General features: G+C 61.0%; 2 protein-coding genes across 3 annotated transcripts; both read left to right on the top strand.

Moving 5' to 3' along the window:
- Window positions 1-2,119: 2,119 nt before the first annotated feature.
- Window positions 2,120-14,435, top strand: ADPRHL1 (ADP-ribosylhydrolase like 1). 2 transcript variants are annotated; one of them, XM_036831529.1, is made up of 8 exons: window positions 2,120-2,469; window positions 5,069-5,233; window positions 8,800-8,925; window positions 10,383-10,523; window positions 11,530-11,657; window positions 12,898-13,030; window positions 13,516-13,669; window positions 13,768-14,435. In XM_036831529.1, the coding sequence occupies exons 1-8, from the start codon at window positions 2,256-2,258 to the stop codon at window positions 13,784-13,786; spliced, it is 1,080 nt and encodes a 359-aa protein (XP_036687424.1). In that variant the 5' UTR covers window positions 2,120-2,255; the 3' UTR covers window positions 13,787-14,435. The 2 variants fall into 2 exon arrangements, with proteins under 2 accessions (XP_036687424.1, XP_036687425.1); XM_036831530.1 differs by having other exon boundaries at window positions 2,121-2,469; window positions 13,516-14,435.
- Window positions 14,436-14,529: 94 nt separating this feature from the next.
- LOC118884136 (collagen alpha-1(I) chain) lies at window positions 14,530-26,385 on the top strand. The gene is made up of 3 exons (XM_036831521.1): window positions 14,530-14,872; window positions 16,191-16,359; window positions 21,836-26,385. Exons 2-3 carry the CDS (start codon window positions 16,265-16,267, stop codon window positions 25,461-25,463), a joined length of 3,723 nt encoding a protein of 1,240 aa, XP_036687416.1. The 5' UTR covers window positions 14,530-14,872; window positions 16,191-16,264; the 3' UTR covers window positions 25,464-26,385.
- Window positions 26,386-27,112: the final 727 nt, after the last annotated feature.

Genomic DNA, 27,112 nt, shown 5'->3' with positions numbered 1-27,112 from the left:
CCAGCCTGTGTCCAGCCTGCCGCCTTGTCACAGGATCACGTCCCACACGGACGGCCTGGGTCACATGCTTTCCTTTCTAGGTATCACGTAGTATCTGCTAAATACACCTGTTCCATGTGGGCGGTCACAGATCTCATAATACACGAATTTCCTTGAACTGACGGGAGTGACATAGCTAACTGATCCACTGAAACGCAAACTATAAATACAGTGAAGACACGCGGATTAACCAAATGTGAGAGGTTTAACACACGTGGGCTCCCCGTGCCTGCCGGGAGTTCCTGGGCTGGACAACATCACCTCCTTCCGTGTTGGTGACATCGTACACGTCGGTGTGTTCTTTTTTTTTTTTTTTTTTTTTAATTTACTTATGGCTGTGTTGGGTCTTCGTTTCTGTGCGAGGGCTTTCTCCAGTTGCGGCAAGCGGGGGCCACTCTTCATCGCGGTGCGCGGGCCTCTCACTATCGCGGCCTCTCTTGTTGCGGAGCACAGGCTCCAGACGCGCAGGCTCAGTAGTTGTGGCTCACGGGCCCAGTTGCTCCGCGGCATGTGGGATCCTCCCAGACCAGGGCTCGAACCCGTGTGCCCTGCATTGGCAGGCAGATTCCCAACCGCTGCGCCACCAGGGAAGCCCCTCGGTGTGTTCTTTTACGTTAGTAAACGCTTAATGGGATATTACCTATGTCTCCGGCTCCAGGCTCCGTGGGGACAGCCATACCCAGGACTCATGGCACACGGCCAGGGCTCGGCAAACGCTGCAGGAACAAGGCAGTGGGCTCGCCTCGCCGCTTCCTCTCGGCTGACATCGGCCAGATAGTGTGCGGTTGCTCTTAGCGTCTCCGACGACAGTGTCTGCTGCCTCAGATTCAGCAAAAGAGAGCAGCAGAAGACGGTACCTCTGCCTCAGTGATAAACGGCTCTGCCACATGGTGCCCTTCTCCCCACGTGGGGGGCTGTCTGGGGGGCTGCCCTAGGGGAGGGAGCCTGCTCCCTAGCAACCCGGGCCAGCTGCACTGGTCGTAAAGGGCTTTTGCTTCAGGGCCTCTCAGAACTGTGCCGGCCGGAGTCGTGTTCCAGAACCTCACTTTTAATAAGTGCTGTGATGATACTACCCGTTCATTTACCTTTTCTTTTTTTTTCTTGCCACGCCACGCGGTGTGCGGGATCTCAGTTCCCCGACCAGGGATCGAACCCGTGTGGAGTTGTAACCACTGGACTGCCAGGGAAGTCCGACCCGTTCATTTAAAGGCATCTTAGTATCTTGTTATCGAAAGAAACTTAAGTTTTATCAGACGTGTTTCTTACATCCCGCGTGACGCCCTCCTGCTTGTCCTGGTCTCACGTGGGACCAGGACCTGGGGGACAAGGGGCCTGGGGACAGAGGTGGCAGCTCTCCTGACCCCTCTTTTCAAGTCAAGGTCCCTGGTTTGCAGGGGTTCCCCCCACTCTCAGCCTCAGCACGGCCGTGAACACCCTCCCCACGGAACGGGATCGGCGGGAGGGCGCTTATGGTGCGTGAGCCTTCACGGCAGCGCCCTCGCCAGCCCTCGGGGCTCTGGGCTCTGCGCACACACGGAGCGGCCGGGAGGCTGGCTGTCGGGGAGCCTTTGCCGACGCTGGGCCGCGGGGACGCCCGTGATCACGCGTGTGGCGGCTCCACGTGCTTTCCCCCTTTGCACGGGGCAGTTTTCTACCATAAACACGCTTTATAATCAACGAGTCCTCCGGAAAACAGAGCCGTGCGTGTGACAGCCGAGTCGCAGCGTGGAGGCCGCCGTGCGCGATCCCGTGTAATTGAAAGTCCCGGAAAGGCAGAGCCGCAGAGACCAAGTGGGTAGGTGGAGGCCCGGGGAGCAGAGGGGCCAGGGGCTCGGGCGGGCCCTCAGCCTGGGCTGCGGGGAAGGTTGACACACGTGCGTGACTGGACCGAACGCAGTGAGCCCGACGGTGCGCGAATTACACCTGGAAGCTCCAGAAACGTGCGCATCTCCCCGTGCGCCATGCAGACCTCCCCCGAAGCGGTGGCTGTGAGCCCGGCGATGCGCTGAGCCGCAGGTTCCCCCGCGGGAGAGCCAGCTCTGGGCGCACCACGTGGCTGCGGGCTGCGGGCCCAGACGGTTTCCCCATTGGTGCCGCCGCCCAGGGCAGAAGAGGGCGCCTGGCCACTCGGGGAGGCTCCCGACGGCGACGCGACGACCAGAACAGAGGCCAGCGGGGCGAGCTGAAGGCTGGGTGCCTGGCAGCTGCCGGCAGAGATGGAGAAGTTTCAGGCTGCGATGCTGCTGGGGGCCGTGGGCGATGCCCTCGGGCACGGACATGCCTTCGGGGAGGACAGCGCCTCGGGCCCCAAGGTCCAGAAGGAGCTGGGAGAGGTGGGGGGACTGGACCACCTCGTGCTCTCGCCAGAGAAGTGGCCGGTGAGTGACAACACCATCATGCACATGACGACGGCAGGGGCCCTGGTCACAGGTGAGGCTCAGCCCCGGCGTGCCGGCGGGCCGGAGGGCGGGCGCGCGGGGTCCCGCGGTGAGGGTGAGCCCGGAGCCCGGGGGTCACCCGCTGCGGCTGCTGAAACCAGCTGGTCACACCCGGGTCCCCAGCAAACCGGCCGTGCCGTGGGTTGTGTTCCCACGCAGCCTCTCGGGTGACACTGCCACTCTCTGCTCATCTGCAGCCTCAGGTTCTCAAACCCGGACTTTTCACTGTTTTGTAAACGTTCACTCGGCCGAGCCTCCGTCTCTAGGGTTAAAACCAACCGAAAGGCTCGCTTCGGGGTTTGGAATGAGGGCTCAGCTTTTCACCGCAGGTAGTAAGCCTGCTTCTGAGTTTATTTCAACAATACATAAAATAATAAGCCAGTTTGAAATTTGGACCCATTACAGTGATATTTTGGGGGGATTACTTCTAAATTCCAATGAACTGTGGTTAAAATGCCGCCTACCAAAATAGGATTTAGCCTGGAGAGTTGCTACAGTTTCCCAGTTGTCCTAAGAAAATGCTACGATTTGAGGGGAGACAACGTTTCCTAAGGAGCAGGGTGATTTAGGAGCAAGTCTCACTGAGTTTCAGAGAAGCGGCGGGTGTCTGTGAGGCGCGGCTCCCCCACGAGTATCGAGTGGTGAGCACATCACTGCCAAATTAGAACTCGAGCCGGCTCTGAAGTGGCTGGAATGTGTGTGTCACCACGTGCTCACCCCGCCGGCCGGTGCCAGCAGCCGGGCTTAGCTCTGCTGTCACCGCACAGGAATGCCATCTGCTCTGCCGGGTCCCAAGTAGCCGGGGGGAGAGCCAAGGCACCTCGGATAAGACAGTGTCACAGCAAGCTGGCGCAGCAAGCGTCCTTCTGAGTCTGCAAACTCCGAAACTGGGGGCAGCGGGGGCTGATTGTGCGGCTTTCAGGCAGGTTCCCGTGTCCCTCTGTGCCAGTCCGTGTGCCCTCGTGCTGGCCCTCGCCTGGCAGAGCCCACGGCGTGTCTCCGTCCCATGCGGCGGCCCCCAGGACAGCTCCCGGCTCGGCCCCTGACGAGAACATGCTCCCCCGGGGTGGATCGAGTCACGTCCTCTTGGCAGGAATAGGGCGGAATCCGCCCTGGGTGAGGACGGTGGCAGCGGGCCTGGTTCCGACGGCTGCGGGCGCAGCTGGACGGACACACACCCTCTGGCCAGCGGGTCACCAGGGCACGCTCAGGTGGGCCTGCGCCCCCAGAAACTCGGCAAGCGGACGTGTTTCCAGCTCCCTAAACATCCAAGTTGGAATTTCATTTAAGTTTAGTTTTCAAACAGCCCATCTTTTTTCTTTACTAACAAACTGCAGCCTGTGGAAGGGGCCTCTGAGCCCCTGAGTCACAGCGACCACAGGCTCTGACTGTGGCCGGTGCTGCTCTAAGTGCGGCGGCGTCATCGGGTGCTCGCGCCGCCCTGCAGGTCGACTTTATCACGAGGGGCTACAGACAAGGGAGCCGACGCGCAGAGTGGGGTCCAGTCCACACTCACTGTTTGGCGCTGAGTAGCCTGCCCAGCGTCACACCGTGAGTGTGGCCTGGACCCCAGACAGCGTCCTGCCTGCAGCTGAAGCACCGCCCGCCTCCTGGGGCTGCTGCGCACGCAGTACTGCAGGGGCCCCGACGGACAGCGGCTCTCCACGCGGCTTCCAAAGACAGGCAGACTCCCGGAGGGGAGGGGCGGCCCCCGAGGCCTGAGACGCAGCCCCGCCCAGGCCGGGTCCCTGGTGCCCGTCAGCTGTGTTGGCAGGTGCGCCCTGCCCTGCACTGTCCAGTCTGCTCTCCGTGTGACCAGGCACCTTGGGCCCCAACTTTGGAGGGTGCGTGGCCTCTATCCACCACGCTGCGGATTCATTTAATGGCAGAAGTGCTCAGGCTTTGCGATCGAAATCCATTGGCCAGCTCTGGCCTCGGCAAGTGACCGCCCCTCGCTGAGCCTTGTCTGGGAGGAAAGAGTAGACAGACAGGAGCCTGACCCTGCAGTGGTGGGCGCGTGGGGGGGCGTCACGTGAGGTCACCCAGATACAGGTCAGCCAAACCCGGTGCCACCCAGGTGACAGCCTGGGTGCCCCTGTCCTGTGGCCCGTGATCTCCGAGGGACTCGAGACCACGCTTGTCCCCAGAACGCCTTCCCACGAGGAGGCAGTGGGGACGGTGGGCAGCGGGGACTTGGCCGCTTCGCTGACAGGGAGGTGGGAGAGGGTCAGCTCCCCGTACCCTGGATGTGGGTCCCCGAGGGCCCGAGGAACAGGCAGGTTTCGGGCCAGTCGGGCCTCTCAGGGATAGAATCGTGAGCCGTGTATGAGGATCCTGGGTTTTTCTAGATTCTGGTGTGTAACTAGAAGAGGCACAGCAGCAAAATACAACATCCGAAATTCAGTGAGATCCACGGCGCATTGTTCGTCTGCGGTCGGGCTCCTCCGGGGAGCCAGGGTCCTGTGAGCCGACCCCAGGCTCTCCCTCCTCCTGGGGGGATGGGGCCGGACGCTGGTCGTGGCTTCCCTTGTCACTGCCCTCCACCCGCCCCTCGTCTGACCCTGCCCTCCACACACCCCCTTCCGCCCCAGACTTCTGGTGCCTGGACGACCTGTACCGTGAGATGGTGCGGCGCTACGTGGACGTGCTCGAGAAGCTCCCGGGGCAGCGGGTGGACCCGGCCACTGTCGAGGGCTGCTTGCAGCTGAAGCCCGACAACTATCTCCTGGCCTGGCACACACCCTTCAATGAGAAAGGTCAGAGCATGAGTTCCTCTCCCTCTCAGGCCACGGGGCTACAGGGCCCCGCGACGCTACCCTGCCTGTCACCCCCCTGACCGGCCGCCCAGGGAGCCCGCCAGCCTGGCCGCCGGCTTCAGGGCCACTAGCGTCCCCAGCTCCTCTGTCACCAGCCCTGGTTTATTTTAAGGAACGTTTTCCCACTGCTTTCCCTTTAAATGTGTTATTTTTAGCCAGTGCATCAAGGAAAGCACACACCACCTGCATAAATGTCTGTCTCTGTGATGATATCATGTGTCCTCGGGGTGACGTTATCAGGCAGCTGCAGTCTCTGCCCCCAGGGCCTCTGCTCCTGGGGTCCTGGACCCGCCCTCCGGGTTGACGCGGAGGGCAGACCTGTCCCTCTGGGTTTACCTTGAAGGATGCCATCAAATCAAATGTTACTGGCACATAAAGAAGCAGGAAACATGGTCCATAATAAAGACAAACATCAGTAAATCAGAACTGACGAGCCCTGACACAGTCATTAAAGTTACCAGGTGAGGATATAAAATAGTGTGTATTCTATACTTTTGAAAGGTTAAATAGAGACATGTAGGTATAAAAAAGACCTACATCACAGTTCTAGAGAAAAACACTACAATGTCTGAGTTTAAAAATTCACTGACTGAGATTAACAGCAGATTAGACATTTCAGAAGAAAAGATTCCTGAGTTCGAAGGCACAGCGATAGAAACTATCCAAAATGGGACATACAGAAAAAAAAAGAACCCCAGAATGTGGAAAGGGCACCAGGGAGCCACGGGACAAGTCAAAGCACTAACACACCTGTAACTGGAGTCCTTAAGAGAGGAGGGGGGACAAAGAAAGATGGGAAGAAATAGTGGCCACATTTTTCCAAATATGGTCAAAAACATAAACTCACATGCCCAAGAAACTCAATAAATTCCAAGCACAAGAAACACGAAACAAACTACACCAAGGCACATAGCAAACACACCGCTCAAAACTAATAATGAAGAGAGGAACGCGCCTGCAGCACTGACCGCCAAGGCGAGGACGGCAGGTGCGCGTCCGAAGCAGAGCCATCCGGGTGCAGAGCGAGCGCCGGCCAGACCGACGCCCAGAGGACGCCTTCCCGAGTGAAGGCCAAGTGGCCTTTGCAGGCAAACGAACCGAGGAGTTCATGCCGGGCGGGTGCCCAGGGAGAGATGCCCAGGACGTCCTTCGGGCAGGAGGACACCACCAGTGGGGCAGGGAGTCGGTGGAAATGGCGAGGACGCAGGTGTTGACTTTTATTATTTAACCCTCTCTAAAAGATGTGGCATTAAAAGTAATAACGAGGTGCCGCAGCGTTTATCAAATATGTCAAAGCAAATGCCTGACACCCCAGCACGGGGGCGCTGCGAGGGTCAGGGCCCCATTCAGCCCTGAAGTGGGGCAGTGTCCCGCGAAGATGGACCCAAGGCAGCTGCTCAAACCCCCGAACAGTGACAGCTCGTAAGCCAGCCAGACACGAAATGGAACCCTTTCAATGACACTCGCTGGGGGAGCAGCTGTCATGCGACCTGGGCCCTCAGCTGGGCCAGGCAGCGCTGGCTGGACGGTCCCCTCTGTGGGGACCAGGAGGCGCGGCCCTTGGCCCAGACGCCCCTTCCCTGGCAGGAGACGCCTCTCCGTTGTGGGTCCGCATCCGGCACCACATCTGCCCCGTGGGGAGGGGACAGGGCCTCCCCCGCAGCCCGGGAGGCTGCACGCGGCCCGCCGCCTGGCCCGGCCCCGGGAGCGGGGAGCAGAGACCACACAGACCTCGAGTCCTCTCCTCCCCACGAGGAAAGCCGGCTCCAGCCGGTCTGCGCGCTGAGTGCTCCACGGCTCTGACCCCTGTGGGCCCCTCCCTGCTGGAGCTGCGCCGTGATGGTCTTTTCCGTCCCCCACCCGCGGGAATACTCATCCGGACGGAAGCGAATCTTCCCACTCCATAACGTGCCGTCCTCTTGGCAGGAAAGAGAGAGAAGGGTGCAAATAACAGGTAGGATAGGCAGGAAACCCAGTACCAAGATGATGCCATCACCTCATTGTCAACCATCACAGCAAACGAGAGTGGTCTAAGGACCCCAAACAAAAGGTCAGATGGGACAAAGAAGCAAGTCCCAACTCTGTGCTGCTTGTAAAGGACGCACTTTAAATACAAACAGGTTAGATGGGAAAAGACACGCCGGTTGACACTAATCAAAGGGAAGCTGGAGTGACTCCTTCAAAAACACCCAAAGTGAAGAATGTCACCAGGGGAAAAAGGAGGCACCCGTTCGTCGGGAGAAGTAACAAACCTGGAAGTTTATGTGCCGCGTAACAAACCTTCAAAATAGATGGAGCAAACGCTAATAGAGCTGCACAGAGAAGCAGACAAACCCACAATTATAGGCAGAGACTTCGTAGCAAGTTCTCAAACCAATGACTTCATCTTTACAGTAAGAAACTAGAAAAAGAGCAAAAGAGCCCAAAGAAAATGAAAGAAAGGAAAAATTGAAAGTCAGAGTGAGAATCAATGGCATAGAAAACAGAAAAATAATAGAGAAAATCAACAAAACCAATAGCTGACTCTTTACGAAGATAAAAAACTGATACTCTTCTAGCCATAAAGATCAAGAAAAGAAGAGGAAAACACAAATTACCAGTATCGACAATGAGGGGGTGACGTCACTACAGATTCTACAGAAATTGAAAGTACAGTGAAGGTATATTATTAAAAGTTTTATACCAATAAATTTAACAACTTAGATGAAATGGATAAATTCCTTGACATACATAAACTACCAAAGGTCACTCAAGACTAAACAGGTCACCCAGGTAATAACATTAAATCTATGAAGGACCTTACAAAGAAAACTCTGGGTCCAGGTGGCCTCAGTGGAGATTCTAGAAACAGTTAAAGAAGCAATGGTACCAACTGTACACAACTCTTCCAGGAAAGTAAAGAGGAGGAATGCTTCCCAAATGCATTCTTCTGCCCTCCTGATGACTCTGCTAAGAGAATGAAAAGGCAAGCCACGCGTCTGTTTATATAAAACTCTACAAAATGCAAACGAACCTGTGGTCGGTGAGGAGGGCAGAAGGGGCACAAGAAAACTTTGGGGGTGATAGATATGTTTGCAATTTTTATTTAGGTGCCAGTTTCACAGGTGTATTTTTGTCGGGACAACTGGCATTCCTTAAATATGTGCAGTTGATTGTATGTCAATTATAACTAAATGAAGCTGCTTTTAAAAAGAGGAAACACATCATTGAAGACATACTGTGCGTGCAATTCTCTCTCCTACGTTTTCCCAGAAGGAGCATTTCCTCATCCCATCAAAAATCCTGTTTTTAACGGCTGCATATGGCTGCTCTGCAATTTCTTTCCTCTCTTTTCTTTGTCAGGAGTGTGGGCAATTTCCCTATTTCTGACCCATTTAAGTGACCCTGTGATAAACATGGTAGCACAGAGTTTTTGTACATCTCCATATGGTTCGTGAGCGCTAGACTGCCAGCGTTGGAATCACTGGCACAGAGGTCTGAGACCAGGTATCCCACGTTCCACGCAGGCTCCGGGTTTGGTGCTGCCACCAAGGCGATGTGCGTGGGCATGCGGTACTGGCAGCCGGGGCGGCTGGAGACGCTGCTCGAGGTCAGCCTGGAGTGCGGCCGGATGACGCACAACCATCCCACAGGTGACGCAGCCGCGGGCGGCGGGGAGGCGTGGGGAGGCCGGACGGGAAGGCCTTCTCCCCGCTTCAAAGTCGGTCACGTCACAAGAAAAGCAGGACGGCACCGGTTCCGAACGAGCCTGGGGTCTGGCTGGAGCCCCGGGAGCCAGCGTTTCTGCCGGGCTGTCCAGCGGGGCGCCGGCCCCGCCGTCGGGCCCCGTGGGCGCTGTGCGCGCGTGCGCCGCGCCCTGGCCGAGTCCGCCCCACCCCCCCACCCCGCCCCGTGTGTCAGGACAAAGCGGGTCGAATAACAGCACCGCTCGGGGTGCGCAGGGGGCCCACACTCCTGGCTGCCCCCCAGGGCCGGGCTGCAGAGGGAGGGCAGGCCTGCTGGCCCAGCGCCCGCCCCTGAGACGTGACCGGGGAGCAGACAGCTCCAAACTTCCGGAATGGAGAACCCTCCTGAGCTCTGGCTGAGCTCGGCTCCCGGCCCCCGAGGTCGAGGGTGCCAGCTGCTCTCGGTGACTGTGCCCCTTTCAAGGTCACCTGCAGGGTCCGGGCTTACTGGTGTCGCCCCCTGAGCTGCGAGGGCCATCCTGTGCCCTCCACGAAGCAGCCAGCGCGGGCGCCGTGGCACCTGAGGCGTGGACGTGGTAAAACACGCCGCTGAGTCCACAGCAGGCGCGGCCGCTGAGCCACGGACCCCACGGATGAGCCCGTCAGATCTCTGAGCACAAAGCCATGTAATTCAGCCGGGCGGCAACGTCCGGGTGGTGGAGAGGAGTTTGCTAACCCCCGACTCAGCAGAAGTGAATTAAACACAAACAGCCTTCCAACAGGAAAATGTTGGACGTTTGGAAACCATGCCATGAGTACGAGAATTTAAACATCTAGGACATTAGTTAATTTATTGCCCACTCTTATTAAAGAAATGTTGTTTCACATGTTTAAGAGCTGGGTAATTTATATATTTCTAAGCTGGTGACTAGGGTCGGACAGCACACACTTAATACCAGGAAGCACGTTTTAACTCCACTCTCCTTTGCAATTTTTGAACTGCCTTTGGAGGCAAGTGTCAATTTTTCTTACCTTTATTGCCTGGGAGCGTCGCGTCCCAGATCTGGAGCTGAAGCACCCCGTGACGGGAGGTGGGTGGTGGCAGGCAGTCAGGACGGCAGCTGGACCCCGGGCGCGAGAACCAGACGCTCGTCGCTGCCCCAGAAGTGGTCGCGGCTGACGCCTCCCTGGGGCCCCGCTTCCCGTGGCTGCTCGCAGGGCAGCTCGGCAGGTGCTCGCCTGGGCTTGGACCCCTTCCAACAGCAGCGCTTGGAGGCGGGGACCGTGCTCTCCCCACCCCACCGCTGCCCCCTTGCAGACGGTAACTGAAGGTCAAATTAGCAAAGCCCAGGGACACAGCGTGTCCAGCACCTGGGAGGGGGCGTGGCTGGTGCCAACTTTGACCCTCTCTCCTGCCACCCCAGGCTTCCTCGGGTCCCTGTGCACGGCCCTGTTCGCGTCGTACGCCGTTCAGGGGAAGCGGCTGGAGCAGTGGGGACGAGACATGCTGAGGACGGTCCCTCTGGCCGAGGAGTATTGTAAGAGGACCATCCGGCACCTGGCAGGTGAGCCCGGCCTCCCTCCCGACACCGTCCCCCCGCACCTTAGAAGGAGGTGGGCTCCAGCCACACCCAGGGCAGACTTGGACAGACTGGGGGGGCCGTGTGACAGGCTCACCCCACAAAGGAGGTCTGCAGTACCGCCTGGCCCGAGGGCAGCGGGTCAGGCGAGCAGGGGGATCCCCTCTGGGTCCTTGAGACGCGGGCGCCGCCCCCCCCACCCCCCCCCCCCCCCCCGTCACCCACGAGCCGTTGCAGCTGCTGCTCCAGACTTCGCGGCAGCATCTTCCTAAAATGACTCCAGAAAAGTCGCTTCAGCGCCTCTGGGGCTTGCAGGTCAAGCTGCTAGTTAGGGATAGCGAACGTCCTCTCTCCTGACTTTGCAGGCACAGTGTTGAATTAATAAAAATATACAGGTTCAGGGCTTCCCTGGTGGCGCAGTGGTTAAGAATCCGCCTGCCAAGGCAGGGGACACGGGTTCGAGCCCCAGTCCGGGAAGATCCCACGTGTTGTGGAGCAACTAAGCCTGTGCGCCACAACTGCTGAGCCCGCAGGCCACAACTACTGAGCCCGCATGCCACGAGCTCGTGCTCTGCAACAAGAGAAGCCACCGCAGTGAGAATCACGCTCACTGCAATGAAGAGTAGCCCCCGCGCAGCAACAAAGACCCAACGCAGCCAAAAATAAATAAAATTAATTTTTAAAAAAATACACAGGTTCAGAATTTTCAAAAGAAGCCACTTAAAAATTCTGTGATTACTGCCTTAGTTCAGTGCATTGTCAAGCAATTCTTTGGGTTGGTTTCGATCTCCATCTTCCTTGCTGGCATTTCAAAGTAGCTACAATGTGAGCATTTTCGAACTTCCGGAGCCATAGTTAAGGTGAGGCGCCAGGCCCTCCTCTGCCCCAGACTGGGCAGAGGGCGTGGGCTCTGCCTCCTCCCTCCCGCCTGCTGCCCACGGCGCCCAGCTAGACGGCCGCCACAGCCCACTCACCTGCTCTTTGTGTTTAGAATACCAGGAGCACTGGTTTTACTTTGAAGCTAAGTGGCAGTTTTACTTGGAGGAGAGAAAAATCAGTGAGGACACGGAGAATGAAGCCAGCTTTCCCGACTGCTACAACGCGGAGGAGAGGGACAAGGTAGGTCTGCCGGGCCGACATGGCTGGGGAGCAGGAGCTGTCGGGGCCGCCGCCCACCCCCCCCCGGCTGTACGGAACCCCGCGGTGGAGGTGGGCTGAGGGAGCAGCTGGAAAGGGGGGCCGTGGCAGGCTTCTCAAAGGAAGCCCATTTGAAATGGATGGTGCTTTTATCTTTTCATTTTCTCTGATTATAAGCACGATTTGTGCTAGAAAAGTTGAAAATGTGAAAATAGTCCATCTCACTTCATCTCTTCTAGGGACTGGGGATAGAGGGATGAATAAGTCTGTGCAAACCACCGGCATTCCCCATGCTGAGAAAATCCCCCTAGTGGCTGAAATCATCGGGATCGTGTTTGGTAGCATAAGAGAAACCGCTGTGACTGCGGTTTAACCAAGATAGAAGTTCATTATCCTCACGTCAGGGGACTCAGAGCTGAGTCAGAAGCCCCTTGCAGTGAGGAGCTGAGGATCCTTCTGTCTGGCTGCTCTGCTGTTCGGCGAGCACACCTCAGAGTCCAAACTAGCTGCTCCCACTCCAGCCAGCACATCTGCATTCCAGGTGTCAGGAAGGAGCAGGGGGAGAGGAAGGGTCCACCCTTCCCTTTTTAGGTGCTTCCCCCCGCCCTTTCATTCATCTCTCATGGGCCCCCCGATGCAGAGAGACTCAGAAACACCGTTCTTCCTGTGGAGATGCTGCTGCCCCAAACCGACACTGACTCCGCTGCTAAGGCACAGGGCTGTGACCTGCCCGCGCCCACCTCCCGGCCCTATCTGGCCCCTGCTCCTCGTCAGCCTCCTCCACAGACCCACAGGGACCTGCTCTGAGCCACCAGCTGCTCAGGCCACCGTCGCCTCCCCCACCATGTCCTCCGGCCGGCCTGCGGCCCTGACCACACGCGGCACCCCTGCCCGGCCTCACTTGTCCCTGTGCCCCACGCAGACCGCACGTCACGCAGTGGCGCCCGGCCGTGCTGTCACAGCACTCCAGACCCCTTGACGGCTGTCTCTGTCATAGACTCTGCTGCCCGGCAGCTGGCGTGTTTGTTTATCTGCGGGACGGCTCGGGTGAGAGACACGGGAAGCCAGTCTTTCCCGCTCAGCGTCCACCCGCAGCCCTGGGGCAATGCCTGGCACACAGGGGCGTCACATAAGCGCGCAGATGAACCCGGAAGCTCGTGCTCTAACGCACGGGACATGGTTCCCCGCGGCCTGTGCCTCTGACCTGTGGCGCTTTCTCCAGACCTACAGGAAATGGAGCTCGGAAGGTCGAGGGGGCCGACGGGGCCACGACGCCCCCATGATTGCCTACGATGCCCTCTTAGGAGCCAAGGGCAGCTGGACGGAGCTCTGCCACCGGGCCATGTTCCACGGAGGTGAGATGCGCCCTCTCGCGAGTGTGAAGTAAGAGGCTACCAGCCAGGCCCTCCTGCTGGGCCCGGGCTCCCCACCTACACTGCTGGGACCTCCGGGTGCCCAGGTGTGGAGACGCGACACCTCCCGGGGCAAGGGGAGTGGAGAAGGGGCAGCGGGCCAGGGCCGTGGGCGGACTGGGGGGGAGGAGGCTGAGAGCCCAAAGCGGGGGTGGCGGGGGGTGGAAAGCGCGTGGGCGGGACCCGCGGGAGGTGGTCGCCTGAGTGCCGCCCGGGGCTGCAAAGGCCCGAGCGCACCAGGGTGTGCGGCTGTCCCACGAGGGGAGGGGACCCCCTTGCCCCCTTCCCCGGCACCGCCCGGAGCAAACCTGGGCTTTGGCTGAGGCCAAGGGCGGAGGCTGAGATGGCCCGGCCTCCTGGCAAGGGGGCAAGGGGGCAAGGGGGCCAGGGACCAGCGTGCAGCCCTGAGGGCCCGTCCTTCGTTGCAGGCGAGAGCGGGGCCACGGGGGCCATCGCCGGCTGCCTGTTTGGGCTGCTGCGTGGCCTGGACGCCGTCCCCGCGGGCCTGTACCGCGAGCTGGAGCACGGAGAGACGCTGCGGCGCCTGGGGGAGGCGCTCTACCGCCTGTCCACGGAGGAGGAGTAAAGCCCCCCACCCCAGCCCCTGCCCAGCCCGCTCTGGGGCCCCGGGGGGGCACCCGCAGCTCACGCCACATCTTAACTTTTCCTCCCAATTGCAGAGGCCTAGCTGCTGTATAAAACACATCGTCTGTCCCATGAGAATAGTCTTCCTGTCCTGGCCAAGCCTAGTGCCTCACTGACGTCCCTCTGGGCTCGACAGCCTCCACCTCCACACGCAAGGTCACGAAGGGCCTCTTGGACACTCGGTGTATTTTATTCTGCCGCGAAACTAACGCATTTGCTCACTGACCCCGACAGCACCCATAACCACGACGGCTCTGCTCAGAGCGCCTCCTCTGTCTGCGGGGCGCCCAGCGCGGTCTCTTTCTAGCTCTTAGACGTGCGGTCCGACACCTGCACGCCTCTGGCTCCCCGGCCTCACGGGGCCTCACCTGGCGCTGCGTCTGCGTCCTCACCGCCGTGTGTCCAGAGCAGGAGGAAGAGCAGCCAGTGCTGGCGCCTTCGGGGGGGCCCACGCGCTGTGTTTCAGCTCCAGCCCACATGTTCCATCTCACTAGGTTTAACACCAGCCTCTCTTAGAACGACTAACGGATGAAGCCAGGAAGCGCCCTCCCATGTGCCGCCCTGCCCCGGGCTCGCTGACGAGGACAGAGCTGGCCCCGTTCCCCGTGGCCAGGGCTTCTCCACACTTGCTCTTGTTAAAAATAACCTTGGACACGAATCTCTTTGAAGTAGCCTCTGGTGTGAGTAAAGGAGCGGTTGGTGATTGACGTGTAACACGTGCTTTGGCGGCTTGGCTGGGCCCGTCTTGTGACCGCAGGCCCCGCGTGCTGAAGGCTTGCCTGGGAGCACAGCCGGGCGCCTCCCTGCCGGACACGCAGACACTCGGCCCCGAGGCGCCTCCCGGCGTCCTGGGCGAGGGGACGGGACGGGCGTGTTTTCCACAGAATCCGTCACTTTGCACTCCTCGGGCAAGTGTGGCTCCCGGCTGTGTTGGAGAGAAACCTTGGGCCATCCTGCACATAGTAACACAGTGGGCTCCACGCCACGTTTCTGAATAACTGAACTAACCTTTGCTGCTCAAGATGCTTTTCAGTCAGAAGAGGCAGAGGGGGGGGACGCTCCACCATGCGGGGTCCAGATAGGTTTAGGGGGGCTGGGAGATTAATGAGAATTGTCTTCCAGGAACAGAACCCAGTTAAGGTAAGTCGACACTTTCCCAGACACACACGGCAGGTGGGGCTTCCTGTGTGGGGTCCGTCCCGTGTCCCCGGCTCTCCTTAAAAGCGGCCCTTCGCAGTCTGCTGCGCGGAAGGGAAGTGATCAGAGGATGGGGGCGGCTGGATCGGAGGCCACTTGGTCTCCACCTCAGTGACGATGTAGGAGAATTAAACCCATCCTGAGAATCAGGGAGTGAGTCTACTTATAGACTGATTATAAATTAAAACACATGAATAGAAATTCACCAGCATCATAAAATAAGAGTGAAACTATCTCCCCATTTCCTTTTCCTATTCCAGAGAAATACAAAAGTTGAAAAGAAAAACAAAACCATAAAAAGTAATGACGAGAATTCCATACCTACTCAAATTTTTTAAAATTTAACACTTGCTGATTTCATTTTTATTAGAAAAGTGATACCTGCACACAGCTTCAGAAACTCAACCCCATAAATGGGGCATGTGGGAAGCAGGGTTCCTCCAAACCCTCACCCTGACTCACATCACCAGGCACCAGAGAAACCGTGGGTCACGATTCCTTCGTGTCCTTCCAGAAAGTTCTCTACACATACGGCCGGAAAGGGGGGGGGGGGTTTGCATACATGCATTTGTGTGTTACACACACACACACACACACACACGACTTCCCTCCACAAATAGGAATTACACATTACATATGATTTGCTTGGGGAATTTTTCACTTGACGGTTTTCTGGATATTTTTCTATGTCATCACACTTGTCCCCCTCAGTTTTTTTAACTCTTGCCTGAAACTCCATTGACGCATGTGCCATCATGCTGTTTCCCTCCTGCATCTGTGGCCACACCCCCGTCTTAGCGGTGCCCGGCAGGAAGGGTTTGCGTCCCCAGGGACAGGTGCACGCCCTGCACTGCGGTGAGTTTCCAGACTTCAGGCAGATTTCAATTAATTCCTGTCCCCAGACTCTTTGGTTAAGAGATTGTGCATTAGATTTCCCATCATTTTCCCAGCGTTTTCATGTCTGGAAGCCAGATGATGTCCCCTCCCCCGCCCCCCGAGGTCGGGGGAGCCACTCGGGGCTGAATCGCGGGGCAGGATCAGAAGGGCCCCCTCGGAGGGTCCAGCAGGGTCCAGTGGCCTCACCACCAGACGTACCCCTGAACCTGGGCCTCCTTAGCAGGAGGCGCCGCGGCGGCGCTTGACCGCCCCGTGCTGTGGGTTCAGGGGTGGAAGAGGCCGTCCGACAAGGGGCTCCTGCTCCCTGACCGCCCCGCCGGCCTCCCAGACCCGTCGAGGCTTCACCACAGCCCCGAATCTGCAGGCAGAGCCCTCGGTGAATTATGAACCCAGCACCCGGAGCAGACGGGATGGGAAAAACGGACCAGATGCCACGTGATGGAGCAGGAAATACCCAGCTTGACGTTTCACCCAAACGTGGGGTTTAAAGCCTCATCACCGAAATTCACCCCAAAGGTGGGAGTAACTCTTAGGTAAGAGCGCGGACACCGTGAGCAGTGGAGTTAAAATAGCTCCCGTGTTGGCTCATTTCCAGTTAAGAGGTAGAAATACAACGCGAGCACCCCCGGATGCTACAGGGCAAAACCAACGTGGGGGAAATGGCAGCCTCGAGGCTTTCGGGGGCTCCACGCGCCCCCGTCACTAAGAGTGGCTCCGGCGCCGGGCCACACACTGGCCGTGGCTTCCCCTGGATGGCGCTCAGGCTCTGGTGCCCGATGACACCCGGCCAGAGCCCATGTCCGGCCCCAGGGGCATCTCCCCTCAACTGCCAGCCCCCCGGGGACGCAAACGAGTAAACACTCGCTGGTTGGAGCCTGACCACAGGGCCCTCTCAGAACTGCAGCCCCCCTGGGGGCACAGGCCCAGGGGAAACCCAGAGACCCCCCCTCCAGGGTCCCAAGTGTCCCCACTGGCCCAGGGCCATCTGTGCTTTCAGGGTGGCTTTGCTTTCTCCCTGTCCCATCTTAATCGTTTGTTTTCAAGTACTTCAAACACACAAAAGTCACAAAACAGCTCAAAGAATCCATATACCCTTCACCCAGCTTCACCCACTGTTACTGTACTAATACTGGGCCCCGTTTGCTGCATTGCTTTCTCTCCCTCTCACTACACACAGACACACAGAGACACACATAGACATGCACAGACACAAAGACACGCACAGACACATACACACGCACAGACACACACAGAGACACACACACACACACAGAAACACAGAGACACACAGACACACAGAGACACAAATAGACACACAGACACACATAGACACACACATACGCACAAAGACACACGCACAGACACACAGAGACATGCACAGACACACACACAGAGACACAGACACACAGGCACACACACAGAGACACACAGACACGCACAGATACATAGAGACACAGACACACGCACAGACACACATAGACATGCACAGACACACAGAGACATGCACAGACACACACACAGACACAGAGACACGCACAGACACACAGACACACACAGAGACACACACATACAGAGACACATAGACATGCACAGACACACACATACCCACACACAGAGACACAGACACACGCACAGACACACATAGACACACACAGACACACAGAGACACAGACACAGACACAGACATACATAAACATGCACAGACACACAAAGACACACACACAGAGACACAAATAGACACACAGACACACATAGACACACACAGACACACACATACACACAGAGAGACACAAATAGAGACACACAGAGACACAGACACAGACACACATAGACATGCACAGACACACACACACACAGACACAAATAGAGACACACACACACACACAGACACGCACACCCAGCAGTAGTTGTCACTAGACGTGAGGGGAGTGTCCCCAGAACACTCTGCTATTTAAATCTCAGGTCCTGAAATAGCATCCAACCCTCAGGGCCTCAGGCAGCCGGTTGGACGGACGGCCCTCTGTGCACCATGACCAGGGCCAGGCTGGAAGGCCCAGGAGCAGGACCGCGGGCCCCGGCCCGGAGGGCGCCCACCAGCCTTTATCCAGGCTTATTTCCAGGAAACACAGAGGTTCAGGCTGTCAGACTCTGACTCATTGGCAAGTTTCAGCCGGTAGCTCCCCGGTCACTGAAATGTACAGCGCAGTCGATAGATGTGCATTTGTGCTTCGGTGGGGGAACCGCCGCTGAGGAGGGGTGTGCAAGCTGGGGCCTGCAGTCCGCGTGAGAGCCGCCCGCCAGCTCCCCGCCAACGGCCCGTAGAGACGGGGGACGACAGCCTCTCCTCCTCCCCGTCTCCTCCGAGTGGAGGCGAGGCATCTATGGAGCGCCTGCTGTGTGCAGGCCCCGCCTGGCGCTGGGGGAGGGGTGGCTCGGAAGGTCGCTGTCCCCCTGGCCTTCGCGGCTCCACGGGGACGTGGGAAGAACCGCAGCCAGAAGGACACGGTGCGCGGATGTCCCCCTTCCGCATCCCGAGTGAGCGGCCGCCATCTCTGCCCCAGGCCAGGAGGACGAGGGGGTGACGTGTCCCTGCCTCTGCCCCCCGACCCCCAGGCCCACAGCTGGGGGAAGAGTGTCCGTGCGGCGACGTTAGGTAGCATGGCCGCGTGGCAGAGGTGAACTCACTGTGTGTCCTGGGGCAGCACACGTGCTCTCGGGGCGCAGGGGATCGGCCTGGAGGGAGGTCATGGCTGCGAGTGGGGAAGGGGGTCTCAGTGCCGCAGAGAGTGCCCCTGCCAGGGCGGCGGGACGGCCAGCCCTGTGCCCCAGGAGACCCCGTACCTCAGCGGGGACACGGGGGCCGGGGGACATCCAGTCGCTGCCCCAGGACACGTGCTGACGCGTGGTAGAGCAGGCCCAGGCCAACCAGGCCCTCGAAGAAGCAGGACAGGCTGCCCCCGTGGAGGGGACAGGCCCCCAGAGGTGCTGGACGCTGCTGCCGTTTTAGGACAAGGATGGGGTGGAGGGCCTCAGCTGGGAATGCAGGGTCTGCGTCCTGCCCCACCGGTGAATGCCAGGGGGGTCCGGTTGGTGACCGGGATGGGAAGGGGTGTGTCGCCAACAGTGACTCTGGTGTCCCTGTGTTTTCAAGTGACCTCTCGGGAGCCAGAGTTACTGACAGGACTAAATGAGGAACGTTTGCTGCAGCCCTACTGTTTAGATTGGCCCCTGAGAGAAATATGTTCCACCCCTGTCTTGGGATGGGCTTGGTCACGTCCATGCCGCCAGGGGCTGGACATGAAGCCACGGGCCCACCGGTCCTCCAGGCAGCGCTGACCAGGCCGAGATGGGCTGGGCCGACCCCCCGTGATGGGTGGGAACTCTCACCCAGGCCCGAGGGGCCCTGGGTGCAGGGAGGTCCCAAAAGAATGTGCTGGGCCTGCCTTCAAGTCTGGCCGGACAGGCAGACTTGAAGTCTGGACAGAAGGACCTCGCCTCCCCAGGGGAGATCGCCTGCCGTCCACTCTGACTCAGTGACTTCGGGGTGCAGAGGTTGGGACTGTCACCCTGCAGGGGACACTAAGAGGCCTCACAGGACCAGTGGGGACAAGGCATCCGGGCCGCTGGGAAAGCAGGGGCATCAGAACCGGGTCCTGAGGGATGAATAGGAGCTCGTCAGGAGCATGGCTGTGCCAGGCCAGAAGGCTCAGCGTGGGGAAAGTGTGGAGCTGGGACAGAGCACAGCACGGCCAGAGTTCGAGGGGAGCGGAAGAGAGCAGGGCAGAGAGGCTGGCGGGCAGGGGCAAGGTGCAGGGCGGGGCAGGCGCTCCGGGACACACCCGGCGGCCAGGGCCCTTCCACAGGTGCTGCTGTGAGCCCTGGGAAAGCGGGGAAGGGACAGTCTCCCCGCGCGGAGCCTGTGTGCCACTAGGGGGCCACGCAAAGCCACACTCCACGTGCTCTGTGCTGCACCCAGGCCTCAGGCAAGGATGAGGAGCGCACAGCGGGAGGCACCCCGGGGATGTGCTGGGGGCGGCGCCTGGGGGCTGTGTGCTCAGGCGGGGACCCCAGCAGGGGACACGAGACGCCCGGCGCGCAGGCTGCTCGGGCCCTGGGGTGGGCATGAGCGGGGACCAGTCGAGGGCCAGTGCACTGGAGTCTGGCTGCCCAGCGAGCCCAGGGCACGTCCCCCTCTGGCCGGGGCTCAGCACAGCCCGACCCCCTCAGATTCCCGGTGCGGCCCCAGATCCAGCTGTCATTTGTTTGCGGCTGTGGCCACCCCGCAGCCGCGCCGGCCCTGCCACCTCAGGGCTCAGTGGGCTCAGCTCTGGGTTTGTTGGAGGGGCCTCGTCCACCACGTCGGGGTCAAACCCACAGCTGTCTGAGGTTGGAAAGCTCTCGCTCCATCCCGGCCGTTCTCAAAGCGGCTCCCAGGGCCAGCAGCTATGGCCACCCAGGGGACTTGCTGCAAATGCAGGTCTTGGGTCCCTGAGACGTCTGAGCTGGGGCTTCTGGTGGGGTCACCTCGCTCTGGGCGCGCAGGTCCTCTGGCATCTGAGGGTAATGGGAGCAGCCGCATTCCGTGTGGGTTCACTGCGTCGGGGTAAATTCGGGGCTCCACGGAAAATTCTGCGGTTACATTCACTCCCCCTCGCTCCTTGAAAGGAGTAATTGTCCGTCCGGGATCCACTCCCAGCCAGTGGACGGGCGCCCGGCTCACCCAAGGGGCTCACCCGTCAGGCGGTGAGGCCAGCAGGGGCCCCGTTGCTGTCCTACCATCACGGAAGCGCTCCTAACAGCTCTTAAAAGAAGTTTGTGTGCAGCTTCCAGAAACAGAGCTCTCTCTTCTGCGAAGTACAGAAAGAAAAGTATGTTCGCACGTTCCCTTCCAGCCTGCTTTCGGTCTGTGTCTCCGCCGGCTGCGTCCTGAGCACTTTCCTGCTGTAGACTGTCTTCCCTCAAACTCAGATGTGATGTTTTCTGAGGCCCCCTGCCCCGTGTCAGGCACTTAGGATGTGTCCCGTTTCCAGTGTCACACGCAGCACACTAATCTTTGCTCTGCGCCCTGATCGTCCCTTTGGGATAAACAGCTAGCCGGGCTGATGGCTGGCTGCAATTCTGGGCACGTCTTTGCCAAACTACCGTCTGGAGAGGTGGGAGCCCCACCAGGCAGGAGGCTCCGGCTTTGTCAGTGCTCGGCAGACGCGCCCTCAGGGGAGAGCCTCTCAGCCTGGACCCTCAAGGTCACAGCCCTGTCAGCGGCTGGGCTGGGGGAAAGGGGTCTCGGGGACAGGGCCATGGAGGGTGAGGGCTCAGGCCCCTCAGCCTTGGGGTTTCTCTGGGAGTGTTCCCGAGGGGGCTCAGGAGGGCAGGTCCCGGCCAGTGCCCCCAGCCCTCCTCCCCTCTATTGGGCAGTGAAGCCCACTCCCTCCTGCTCTGGGGGCCGCACCCCAGCTCCCGCCCCACAGCTGAGTCTCCCGCTGCCTGACCCGCCCAGGGCCTGGGGTCTCACTCCTTGCTGCTCTCAGAGTCAGCTCTGGGGATGGCACCCTTGGGACTGAATCAGAATATAATGCAGTACAGTTAGAGGAAAGCAGAGAACACACAGAGAATGTAAACTCTTTATGCTTTTCTCCTAACTTATGCAAGAAACACATGCCCACTACAAAAAAATATGTAAATACCTTATGCATACAAGTAGTTTTCCAAAGCGCTTTCCCAAAGCCACTTAGTGTCAGCTCTCCAAAGCCCTGCAGAGGGTACAGGTCAGAAACAATGGCCAGTTAACAGAAAAGGAAATAGTGACCCAAAGTTCTAGGCGGTGGGCGACCCTGACTCTCCGAGGCTGCCACAGGGATACACTAGAATCCAAGCCGCTTGGCGCCCAGGCTTCTGTTCCTGGACTTCTTGGGGTATTTTAAATGGGATTGTCCCATAAGATATGTTCCAAGGAGCCACCCAGGAAAAAATGATGATAAAATCTGTGACGATTCATTCTTTTCCCCACAGCCCCAAGAGCGGCAGGATTTGCAGCAATAAGACGCCCATTGATGTCCAAGCCCTAAAGAAGAAGGTCAGCAGGGTGACACGCGACCCGGCGGCCCGAGCCATCCTCAGCAGCCTGCTGGTCTACGTCACCGACCGCGAGGACGGGCCCCGGGAGCCTCCTCCCGCCAGGAGGGCAGAAGGCGGGGTGAGCAAGACCAGCCGGGCGCCGGAGCCCCAGGACGCCCAGCGGCGACCCACACGCTTCCAGCTCCTCAAGGCCAAGTTCATGGGCACCGGCCGGGAGCCGTGCCTCAAGAGGACCCGGGAGGTGGGGCGGCTGATCTTCAAGGACAGGCAGGGCCCCGGCAGGAGCCTGGTGGCGGCCACCGTCCACAAGCTCCTGGAGAAGGCCAGGGAGGGAGCCGGCCGCCCCGCCCGGGGCCGGGAGCCGCTGGGTCGCGAGAAGCCCCGGGGGCTCCCCGCCGGGAGGAGCTCCGTGAAGAGCATCCTGAAGGTGTTCTTGGCCGCGGAGGAGAAGGAGGCCGAGGAGAAGCCTCCCGCGGAGCCGCCCAGAGCCGCCGGGGGCCCCCTGCCGAAGGTGGGCGGCAGGCGGAGCGCCGCGCTGGCCAAGCTGCGGGAGACGTTTGCGCGGAGCGGTTGCCGCTGTGCGGAGGCCGGCCTCCTGCCGCTGCGCGCGGACGAGCTCAAGAGGCGCCTGCCGCGGAGCCCGCTGCACCGGCCCGAGCGCCGCGTGCTGCACCGGCCCGAGCGCCGCGTGCTCCGCACGGCCACCCTGGCCAGCACCTGCATCCGGGCGCCCCCCGCCCGCTTCCTGGCCGTCTCGGCCGAGCCCCTGCTGCCCTTCAGCATCGCCACCGTCGTCTGCGGCCCCCACAGCTGGATGTCCCACGGCGCCAGAGTCACCCGCGCGGATCTGCGCCGCGCGCCCAGAGGAGAAACGGGCACGGCCCCCCGCGCGCGAGAGACGCCCGGTGGGAGCCAAGCGCCAGGGTGGGGGCAGCCCCGCCAGCCCTCCGCGCCCCGGGCGACCGCCCCCAGGGACGGTCCGCAAACAGTGGTCCCAGGTGCGGGGCCCGAGTGTGTCCCCAGGGCGGCCCCCTCTCCCGCCTCCCCCAGGGGTGAAGTCCTTCCTGGCCGCGAGCCCGTGATGAGCCCACCGGGACCGGACAGCCCGGGCGGCACGGGGGCTGCCCAGGGGGCGAGGGGAGCAAGGCTGGGCCCCCGGCCTGGGCTCGTGGGGGGCGGACCAGGGGCTGCCCCTGAAGTCACCCTGACCGTCTGCAGTTCAGAGGATGAAACGGAAGGGATGACTGCAGACTCGGAGCCAGAGCCCCTCTTCGCTGTGCAGGAGAACTGCCCAGAAGAGAGAGAGCCAGGGCAAATCCCCCCGCTCGTGGCGCACGCCGCCCAGGCCGCGCGGCGCACACAGCCGGCCGTGGAGCCTCCGCGGCTCGCAGCCAGACTCCCGGCTGCCCACACGGTGCCGCCCCCTCCTGCCACCCTGCAGAGGGCATCAGGCCCTGAAGACCAAGGCTGGCGTCTTCTGGGAGGAGAGGGTGTGACTGGAAATACAGGCGCCCCACCTCCCACTACGGCCCAGGGTGGAAGCCAGGGCGCCCCGTCGTCGGCAGGACTGAGCCCGGCAGGTCTGAGCCTGCCCGCCCTGCCACATCAGGACCCAGGGGCACAGCCAACGCTCGCGCCTTTGCAGCGTGCTGCCTGCCATGGTTCAGGCGTCCCCGAGGCAGTTCCCACGACGAAACCGCAGAAAAGTTCCCCTGGAGGAAAGGAAACCAGACGCAGCCCTGGGACTTCACACAGGTTCCCGAAGCACCAGGACATGTGGGGAGAGGACGCGTCCCAGCTGAGTTCTAAGACGCCTCTGCTGCCAGGACGGGAGGAAAGGCCGGCTGGTGACGCCGGCACCTCATCACATCGGTCCGCGGCCTCGGAAAAGCAATGGGGGGGACTCGCCGGCTGTGCCCCTGGCGGTCGGCAAGCGCTGGCGCCCAGGGTTCCCAGGAGGAGCAGGGTGAGTGTCTCCATGAGGCCAGAAGCACCGGCCCAGGACGGGAGGAGGCCTGAGAATCTGCCTTCAGTGGACAAGAGCCCCCCGCGTGAGCAGGAAGGACACAGGGGGCCCCCGTCGTCCCCGGAGCCAGCCCGGCCCCCACTGACGGCTGAAGGGAGCGCCAGCCATGATCCTGGCGAGAACAGAGTGAGCTCCTTAAATGAACAGACACAGCCGAGGAGTGTCAAAGCCCCTGGGCGGGTGACGGCTGCAGGGGCCTCCAGGAGTCCCCCAGCCCTGGCGCCAGGTGATGCCCTGAGCCCCGGAAACAGGGCGGCCGAGGAGCAGGAGGAAAGGGGCGCCGCCCGGCCCACAGGCCCAGGTCTCGCGGCCGAGAAGCCTGATCGCCAGCCCGGGGGCCACAGCGTGTGCGGAGCCTCGGGGTCCCTACCCGCCCCCCCTCGGGAGGCCGCCGGCGCCCAGACCCTGCCTGTCGAGCCCCCCGTGGCAGCTCCAGGTGAACTGGTCACAGGCGAAAGGAAGGTGGCAGCTGGGGGCAGAATCTCGGGCGCTGCGTGGCAGAGCCCTCGGGGGGGCAGCCTAAAGCCCCCGACTCCAGCCCCGGATGTCCCGGTGCCACAGGGGAGCCAGGTGGCGGGGACCCCGCGCCGCACGCTGGGCACTAGGCCGCCACCTTCTGAGAACCCGCAGGCCAAGGGCGGGCCGTGCATCTTACCCGGGGCACAGCTTCCTGGCAGTGCCGGGCCTTCCCGCCAGCCTCCCCCCGCGTCCACAGCGGCGGATGGGCCGAGGGCGGGGCGGGTGGCCCAGAAGCACCCCGACCTCCAGGCCCCCAGGGAAGTCGCGGGCGGGGAGAGGGCCAGCCTGGGCGGCGGAAAAAGTCACCGTGGGCAAGAGGAGGGGCCCCCAGGGGCTGCGAGTCTGGACGGTCCTGGAAGGAAGGGAGAAGGCGTTTGGGGTGAGAAGGCCCGCTCGAGTGGGGCCCAAGAGGCTGTGGACGGTGACCCAGCGGCCCCGACAGAGGCTCCCGGCCGGCGCACTGGGAAGAGCCCAGAGTGGCCGCAGAGGCAGCGGGTGAGGCACACAGAGGGCCCCCCTCCGGGACGTGGCGCCCCGGCTGCAAAGAGCCCAGCTCCTCCCCCCCCAGGGAGCCCGGTGCACCCTGCCCAGGCCCAGGCCGGCAGGACGGCCCCCCCTGACTCGGCTCAGCCCGTGAGCAGGGCAGCGGAGGTGGCGCCCCCCGCAGGCAAAAACGAGGCGTCCCGGAGACCAGTAGCCTCCAGGGGTGGCCAGGGGGGTCGCGGAGAGCCACGCGGGCAGGGGGAGAGCCCGACGGCCCCCGGCCCCCAGCCAGCGCCAGGCTCTGCGGTGCCCTTGGCCGCGCTAGGGGGCCGCGGCCTGGCCCGCACCCCCGCCCCGGGGGGGCCCCCGGACATCCCCAGGGCGGGGAGGGGCACGCAGGGACGTGGACGCGGTGGCAGGGGTGCACACCTGGCCAAGTACAGAGCCCAGAGCTTCAGGGACCAGAGGTCCTTCGAGCTGTCCTTTAGACCAGCCATCCTCAGGGCCAACGACACGTTCGCGCTTCCAAAGTGAGGCCCTCACGGGAGCCAGCGGCCCAAGGCCGCACTCCCGTTCCTTCCTCGCGGTGACCCTCGGCTCTGGGCGCCGGCGCCCAGTCTGCAGGGTCGTGTCCTCTGTCGTGAGTGGCCCTGGGAGGACGGGAGCCCTGCGGCCAGCACACTCTGGCCACGTCAGCGACACTCTGCCCACAGCTGGCGTCTTCACGGGCGTCAGGCTCACGCCCGTCTCTGCACAGGAAGTTCTGACCTTCGGGGCTGAACTTCCTGTGCATCTGTCCCGTCCCCTCCTGGGGCGCGGCCGTCGGTTTTGAGGGCACTCTGCCTCTTGCGGGGTCACCAGCAGGTGCCGACGTGACCCCTCCTGGCTCAGACACGGCCGGGGTGGCGAGTGGCCCTGAGTGGCCCCGCCCGTCCTGGAAAGAGTCAGAGGGCTTCAGTTTGACATGGTGACCACCGGGGGGGTGGGGGGCTGCATCCACGACCCCACAGCCGCCTGACAGTCAGGGAGACACTGGGATCCGGGTGTGGCCCCTCTGTCCCCCCAGCCTGGCCGGAGCCAGCGAACCAGGGGGAGTCGATTCCAGACGACAGTGACCGTCAGAGCCGTGAAGAGGCTGTTTTCAGGTGCACGATTCCAAGGACGCTTTCATTCAGAAACTGGTGAGAAAAGTAACCCGGTCTCGTCTGACCCACCATCATCACAGCAGCCTCCTCGGGGCCTGCGCGTCCTGCAGGGCCTGGACGGGGCACAGGTCGGTGACGGAACGCACACTCCAGCCCTGCTGCCCTCCCGCACAGCGTCCGAGTGTTTCCCGCCAGAGACGTTGCTCAGTTCCAGCTCTTTCCATCACTTAGACGATGCACTTTCTGTCTAGAATATTTGAACACTGTATAGAAGGACAAGGAAGGAAATAAAAACCACTGGTCGGTCATCACATTGCCTGGAGGTGATTTTGTCACTGTCTTGCCGTTAGTTCTCCGAGCGGTTCCCTCAGCCTCTGTCCTGAGGCACAGACACAGGGTCACACCGTGTGCAGCTGAAACCTTAGTCGCAGCCATGAAGCGGCCTGAAACCTGGCGTGTGGGGGGCTCAGTCCCAGGGGCCACGGGGGTCCAGGCCGAGCTGGGTGGGGCTCCCCCAGCGCCCACGCTGTGCTTTTGATGACATCCCTCTGCGGAAAGCGTGCTCTGCCCTTTGAGGCTCCGTGATGCTTGCTGCCATCACAGCTGAGTGATTCCCTGGAGGATCCCTGCTCGTCCCGGAGCAGCTACCCTGACGGGTGCCCGCCCTCCCTTGCTCTCCGATTTGAAGGTTCACTTGCACAGACAAGGCTTCTGACCTGAGCTTTGATAGGCGCTGAGTAAGAACTGGCTCTGTCCCGTCTCATCCCAGGACAGGTCTGCCGAGGGGATGAACGGGCATGGTGGCCCGAGCGGCCCTGAGCTCGGCAGGGGGCCAGGTGGAGGCAGCAGGTGTGCAGCCAGCTGTGCTCCGTCCAGGGAGGGGCTCACTCCTGCCGCCCCCCCTTCTCCAACCAGGCCATTAACTTAACATCCAGCAGACTGGAAACGTCCTCAGCGTCAACACTGGGCACGTCTGAGGGCCGCTTGGGGGCCCCCCTCGGTCACCCCTCCAGGTATGCGTCCCCCCCTCCATAGAGC

Source organism: Balaenoptera musculus, chromosome 18 (genome assembly GCF_009873245.2).
Source record: "Balaenoptera musculus isolate JJ_BM4_2016_0621 chromosome 18, mBalMus1.pri.v3, whole genome shotgun sequence".
Taxonomy (NCBI): domain Eukaryota; kingdom Metazoa; phylum Chordata; class Mammalia; order Artiodactyla; family Balaenopteridae; genus Balaenoptera; species Balaenoptera musculus.
The sequence above is the reverse complement of the archived record's forward strand: the minus strand, read 5'-3'. Positions and strand labels throughout refer to the sequence as shown.

Coding starts and splice junctions, on each gene's coding strand:
- ADPRHL1 (XM_036831529.1), top strand. CDS start 2,256: ATGGAGAAGTTTCAGGCTGCGATGCTGCTGGGGGCCGTGGGCGATGCC. Junction 5,234..8,799: donor CACACCCTTCAATGAGAAAG/GTCAGAGCATGA, acceptor CGTTCCACGCAG/GCTCCGGGTTTGGTGCTGCC. Junction 8,926..10,382: donor GACGCACAACCATCCCACAG/GTGACGCAGCCG, acceptor CTGCCACCCCAG/GCTTCCTCGGGTCCCTGTGC.
- LOC118884136 (XM_036831521.1), top strand. CDS start 16,265: ATGGAGCAGGAAATACCCAGCTTGACGTTTCACCCAAACGTGGGGTTT. Junction 16,360..21,835: donor AAGGTGGGAGTAACTCTTAG/GTAAGAGCGCGG, acceptor TTTTCCCCACAG/CCCCAAGAGCGGCAGGATTT.